General features: G+C 45.8%; 3 protein-coding genes across 3 annotated transcripts in view; all 3 read right to left on the bottom strand.

Annotated features, from left to right (window-relative positions):
- The window catches only part of PHALS_12198 (hypothetical protein PHYSODRAFT_330091), a gene marked incomplete at both ends in the record, with an annotated part of 2,977 nt that extends 2,551 nt beyond the window's left edge, over positions 1-426 (bottom strand). Inside the window, one exon of the mRNA XM_024727702.1 lies at positions 9-426. Within this exon, the coding sequence (XP_024578253.1) occupies positions 9-426 (418 nt within the window). The remainder of the gene's footprint in view (positions 1-8) is intronic.
- A 1,132-nt stretch (positions 427-1,558) lies between these two features.
- Positions 1,559-2,908, bottom strand: PHALS_12197 (ferroportin family; the record flags this gene model as incomplete). The annotated part of the gene is made up of 1 exon (XM_024727701.1): positions 1,559-2,908. One exon carries the CDS (start codon positions 2,906-2,908, stop codon positions 1,559-1,561), a length of 1,350 nt encoding a protein of 449 aa, XP_024578252.1.
- Positions 2,909-3,123: 215 nt separating this feature from the next.
- Positions 3,124-3,437, bottom strand: PHALS_14578 (uncharacterized protein; the record flags this gene model as incomplete). Its single annotated transcript, XM_024727700.1, has 2 exons — positions 3,124-3,296; positions 3,368-3,437. The coding sequence occupies 2 exons, from the start codon at positions 3,435-3,437 to the stop codon at positions 3,124-3,126; spliced, it is 243 nt and encodes an 80-aa protein (XP_024578251.1).
- Positions 3,438-6,765: the final 3,328 nt, after the last annotated feature.

The following is a 6,765-nucleotide window of genomic DNA, read 5'->3' as shown; positions in this document are numbered from 1 at the left end:
GTTATCACCATTATTGACATCCGGAGTTGGCGTTGTCATCGCATCCTCGTCCGATCCTATGCTCGATTCTGAAGAGGACGTTGTGGTGGTGTCATTATTCTTGTTCGCGTCAGAATTTGCTGTTGCACTTGGATTTGCGGTGCTTAAACCGTTTGGGACCTGTGTCATATTTGCAGACTCAGACGTTGTAGTAGAATTCTGGCCAAAGCTTTTTTGTGAATCGTCACTAAGATCAGAGTTGGCTCCGTCGCCCGAGTCAGAATCAACATTTGAGCTAGCACTGGAAGTAGAATTGGCACTTGCAGCAAGGTTGACACTCTCAACCAGATCAACAAGGTCAACATTCACTTTGAGTTGTCGGTAGACGGTGGCTGATTTGGAAGCCACGTGTGCATTCGAGAAAAGTGCGGCTACAGCGAGTACCATTGCGAGGTCAGACACTCGTTTCCTGACAATCCGTAGCCGCCTGCGCCCCATCCTATCAAATAATTTAGCGTTAATACCCTGCGTAGCCCCCCACCTCGCTGTTTCTGTCTTTTAATATGTCTGTTTCTTCTTCGTCTTGTTGTCCGTCTGTTGCCTTTACTTCCTTGACTTTTGTCCAAAGGCTGGCGCTGATAGCAGCGTGAGTGTCGAGAATGCTCGATGCGCTGATGATAACGCCAAGACTAGTACCAGTACGAATGGGCCGGTGTCGAGACGCTTAGGCCTGAACAATGGCGACGGGCAGGCCTTTGTCATTTTGCACCGCCTCTACAGGCACAGCTGTTGCAAAAGACTTTTCACATCGCCAAGAATTAGTCCAAAGTTTTCAAAATTACACAATAAAAGCGTGGTAATATGAGTATTACAAATACCTACTCACAATTATTAAGTCGCTTCATATCAACGAGGCAAATTTGCAGGATGGGGAAGCCTGTAAGTGAGTCTCCTGTTCCCCGGGACTAGTATTCATCATGGTCAAGACATTTGCGACACACGATGTGTTGATATGTCTTCTTCCTCAGCCACTATCTAAAAGAGCTGCTGAACATGCATACTATCCCTCAAGTTTCAAAGTAATTTTTACAGTAGGGCACGGTCAACGTGTAGTCGATTTTCTCAGTATCCATCAGGCGGAAGAACATTTAAAACAGTCCGAATGGACTTTCTCTGTTGACTGATGGACAAATTGTCCGCGTTGTACAATCGCGACGTAGGTTCACATCAAACAATTGATCTACAAAGTAAGCAGATCACGTTTGCAGTATAACCAACAAGTTTCAGTGTCATTTAGTCTGTTTATATTGCTACGTAGAAGCACGCTTTCTTTTGTTCTGACTAAGAAGTGGCAACGTCGATTTCTCAGTGCTCAAAAGCAGCAGCGCAGTCTGCACACCCTGTGATCCTTTAAAGCAACAAAAAGCCCAACGTGGTGCTCAAAGTCGACCGATTTGCTGAACACTTGGCTGTCGTTCAGATATTTTTACGGATCTTGTCAAATTGCGGGTCTGACAAAATGTTGAGCTTGAAGACACAAATTGGGAGCAAAATCAGTGTCTTTCAACGTTTTAGAATCTCACCAAAGCGATTTCGCATAATTGGGACTTTCTGTTGTACATCGCAAGAGAAGACTACGGTGGTAACCATATCGAACATACCACAACGTGAACCCCAAAGCAGCAGCCAGCACTGCAGCCACAGAGAAATAAATAAGCATACTAAATTGGCTTGGGTCGTGAAATACGAAACCGGCCATTTGTATGACAACGTGGAACAATTGATAGGTTGCTGTCTGCATGGCGTTGATGGCGCCACGGCGGCTTGGCTCGATCCACTCTTGCAGGAGCTGTACTTCTGCAAGATCTGCACTCCAAAGCCATACACGTGCAGCAGCCACGCTGCACAGCATCACGTAATCCGACATACGCGACTCACCTGTTAGTAAAAATGCCACCAACACTGGCAGAAGACTCAGCCAGAACAGCCAAATGCTCGCGACTGCAACGCGCTCCAAACGTGAAAACGCTTGTCGGAGAAACGGAAACAGCACGGTGCCCAATAGTCCAAACATGGCACCGGCACCACGACTGAAACCCAGTAATGAGTCCGGTAAACCTCTCCATTTCAGATACGCCGTACTCAACGCACCATTGTCCAGAACAGTCATGTAAAGTGTGCAGTACGAGAAACTTAGCAGAAAAACGGGGTGTTGCGCGTAGACTCTCCACATCATTGCATACTTAAAAAGCGTTGATGAAGTGTCTAGTGGATGACACTGCTTTTTACTGTCTGGAGATTTCTTCTTTATCGCTAGCTCAGGAACAAAATTGTAAATATCTCGCGTCATAAGGTATTGAAGTGGCGATGCAAGACCGTTCCAGATAGCCACCGATATTGTACCGATCAATGCGCGCGTTGTGCGATCATACCCCGCGAATTCCATAATGATGCCAAATGCAAGAGGACCAAGCAATTTGCACACGAGATCAATACGTCGCAATCTTGTATTTAAACTTTCAAGTGCAAAGGTGTGCTCCACTTCACTGCTTTTCGCGATCACTACGACCCAGTCGCGCTCGATTCCTAGTGTTTGGGCCTCACTAAGTACTTGGCCCATGCCTCCACATACGAGTATGCCGACAAATAGCACCTTTAAGGACCATGTCCACTCTGGTTTGTGATATTCGTTTGCATCCGTTAGCAATGCCATCGCCCCCATGAGCATACTGCTAACAATTATGTTGATATTGTCCAAAATGATCGCTAGCCGCATAGCTTTCCAACGATCTGTCGAATCAAGTTGTCGACCCACTGATGGTATCAAAATAAGACACGAAGCGTACATAACGAGTGATAATGTGGCACTAGGAAGTAATGTGTCAACAAAAATTTCCATGAAAAGCACGGGCACAGCAAACTCCCACATGCGATCGCCCTACAGCGAGAGTCAGCAGTCAAATTTACTCCTGTCCAAGCTGCTTTGACGTACCCAAGCAGATAAGAAGTGACTGGCGAACAGATACATTTTCAAACGTCTGAATGGCTTGCACGACTGAGCCTCGTATTGCTTTTGTCCTTCTCTGTCAGTGCCAATCAAGGAGCCGTTAGATATTTGACAGAGTCATTCCATGTTATCGTCTGTTATGATACGTGCGATAGTCGAAACTTGTTGTTATCTCGTGCTTCACAACTGTCAGCTCGGGCTGCAAAGAGGCAACAAGTGATCGGCACTAGCATCGACACACCTATCGTGAGCATGACAATGCTGCTGGATTGCGTCACGACACACACATTTTTAACAGCAAGAAGGCAAGCTGTGCAGACATCATAATAAAGTGGTCATAATGGAGTGCATCACGGCAGCAAAACTTTGAAAACTTCATACCTGTGCCTTCTAATGTCAACAATAGACTGGCAAAGCCCACTACGACGCACGAGAACACAGTCGACTTCATCTACTAGGATTGAGAATATAGCAACCCAATTAGATACTATTGTTAAATTAAGTTGAAAACCAGGGTTTTCATATTTGTAAGCAATAATATTGCCGGATACAAAAGGTATTGATAATTGTGCAAAGGCCGCTCTCGGAACATTACCAGCGAAGACGTCTTGAGAAGGTGTTGTAACGAACAATACAGACTTCACGGATTACATAATCTCACACGCGAGCCAGAACTAAAACAAGGCGATCTCTGCGGAAAGGACCACCCTCAAATACGTTGTACTGCTACAGTAGCAATTTCGTTTTACGGCTGCTCCTCATCAAAATTACAAGTCGTCTTATGTTCAACTTGAGATCGGCGAGGTCTAGGCTCTTAAATCACGTCAGCTAGGCAAACTGTCGAAGCTAATGGCTTGTTTGAGGTAAAAATGTCTTCGTGCTACTCTTGTGTCCGTCATATGGTCTTAGGAAAGTAGGAGTTGATGATCTATCTGGCAATCAACTTTTCGGAGTGCGTGGAGCAGAGAGCGTTAAAGGACAGCAAGTTTTAAAACAAGCCAATTAAGGAGCTTATCATGCAACACGCCAATAGAGCCAGCGCTTGAGCTCGTACACATGGTCAGGCCGACCGAAGTTAGCAAAGACCTTGTGTAACCAGATGTTGCCGGTGTAAATTTGAGTCAGATAATTCAACCATCCGATCATAACTTTAAGTGTTGCAAGCAGTCGCAACGCGTGTAAAAATAAATGATTTTCGAATTCATGATCAAGATCGATCGGATTTAACACGAGCAAGTCTGACCACTGCGTATACAGCAACCGTAATGACGACCTCATTTTTTGTGATACTTTACGTAGACGACTTGACTATCGCAAGTAGTGATGGCGCGTTGCTTTCATCAAAAAAGTGAGTGCTTAGCGAACGATTCGAGATGACTAATTTAATGAACTGAAAACTTTCTTGAAATGGATATTTGACAAAATTGCGGTTCAGGTCAAGTGACTATTCGGGAAACCAACTTACTTAAATTGTTTTTGGCTAATCTCGTCATGCAGGAGTGCTAACCTGTAAAGACACCTCAAGATCCAAGACTAGAGCTGACGAAGATGTTATAAGTATAACACCACGTTCAAGAACGTACCTAACCGAAATGGTGTTGGCGGCATCATGTACTTGATGTTAACCACGCGTCCAGACCTTGCTGCAGCAGTGGAAGCTTTGAGTAAATTTGCGGCTGACTTATGCCGAAAATCACTCAACGCGACTCAGATTCATGGCCTTGCGCTCTCGCGAAACGGTGTTGCAGATATACAGGGGTTCCCGGATGCCGATTGAGCCGAAGATCATAAGCGATTTTGTCTTTGCCATCATCAACAACTTTATTAGCTGGTGGATCAAGAAGCAGCGAACGGTAGCACTCTCATCTACTGAATTGCAATACATGGCGTTGTCAGAAGCAACTCAGGAGGCAGTATCGCTCAAGGTGTTCTTGCAAGAGCTTGGTGATTTGGCTGACGATAAGTCCATCAAATTCTATGAGAGCATCGAAGGTTAAATTGCATTGGGCAAGAATGTCGAGTTTCTTCAGCGCACCAAGCTATTGATATTCGGTACCATTTCGTGCGTGAAAATTTGAATGATGTTGGGGTATTGCCCAACGCAAGACATGCTGGCTGACATCATGGCCAAGCCAATTGTTGCTGTGCGGTTTTCATCGCTTCGAGATTGACTTGGATTTCTAAATGCAGAAGTTGTCAAGGTGTTGCAAAGAAAGTGTCTTGACCAACTGAAAGTAACTGGATGGTACCGATATACACAGGTAGATTTTGTGTGTACACCGAGAGAATGCACATCTGGGCATAGTTTGTCGTTTGAGCTGATTGCGAGATTTAACTTTGGACTGGATGGCGACGTGACACGCTCTGATTGGCTTAGAGTTGCAAAAAAATGTATATTAAGGATCTCAATACAACTACTTTGTATTTCTCTTCGTAGTCAACACCGTACTTTTGTGGCGGAACGCTGCTAAGTCTTAGACTTGAATTCAAGGTATGACCTCATACTTGGTATGGCATGGTTGGAACACCATGAGCCCTGGATCGATTGGAGATCGAAGACCTTGCTACGCTAACGTCTCCTGGTGGAGCTTTGGTGAGTCATAAATTCACCTCTGCAAGGAGGCAAAATATCAACGTGCTCGAGATCGGACTATTCGAGATGTCGAACACCGAAGGTGTATCGGACAGGAGACCCGAGCATGTCTCGCGGGCTGGACGTGGAGTGGCACGTAACTCACTGAGCGCTGCTCGCTCGTGGAATGATCTGTCAAAGGTCGAGGCATCGAAAGCGAGGCCGCGGTGATTAATGTGAAGTGGCACGTAACCCACTGAGTGCTACTCAGATATCGAAGCAGTCGCGACATGCCACGAGTGGCATGGTCGGTCGATCTTGGGCAAGGCCCTTCAGATGCGCGTGGAGTGGCACGTTATCCACTGAACGAAGACTGCGGAAATACCAGCTCTTCGCCGGATGTTGTTAGTAATATCAAGGCTCCGATGGAGCAGGGAGTGGGACACTGGGCGACGCTAAGTGCGTGTCTCCACTGGTCTCGCCCTGACGTACAGCCTTTGTGAAGAGGCCACAGCAGCGCCGTATGCTTGCTGCAAGACGCCAGGCGTCCACCCTGACCCATGATGTGTCTAACGTAGACGATCATCTACACCCTCGTCAACGGTATGACGGGAGAGGAAGACGGTGACGTCACCCTCGAGGCTATTCCTGCGGTAGATGCTCTTCTTGAGCTGGACAAGATGTCCTTCAAAGTGTTCGGCAATGCCTTGATGACAGGGGACTTGGTCTTTCTACGACCGGAACAGGAAATCAACCTGTCATCGCTTTTGGATGAAGCTGTCATGGAGGAATCCAAGAGGGTGCTGAACGCACGAAGTGGATCTTCGATCCTAGTCCATCGGATTCGTACTATCTTTTGGTGAAGGAATGTTAAGACGTTTCCGCCGTCGGTCCTACTTCCAGACCGAGGTATGCGTCATGAGATCGACCTGATTCCGGGAACCAAATACTGCGTAACACGCCAATTGTCCCTGTCCAAGAAGCAGTGTGATGTCATTGACGCCTTTTTCCGTGCGAAGCCCAACGCAGTAATGGTGCGTGTTTTACGTTTTGATTTATTTAAACGACCTTTAAATTGTAAACGATATCCCATAATATTTGAGAATAATTTAGAGGAACTGAAAAATTGATAGAATATAATAATTACTTACAAGCGTTGTCATATTTTGATAGATTAGATTATGTTTCAATGATGTGTCAAGAAAGA

The sequence above is a fragment of the Plasmopara halstedii genome (genome assembly GCF_900000015.1).
Source record: "Plasmopara halstedii genome assembly, contig: Scaffold_614, whole genome shotgun sequence".
NCBI classification, from domain to species: Eukaryota; Oomycota; class Peronosporomycetes; order Peronosporales; family Peronosporaceae; genus Plasmopara; species Plasmopara halstedii.
The sequence above is the reverse complement of the archived record's forward strand: the minus strand, read 5'-3'. Positions and strand labels throughout refer to the sequence as shown.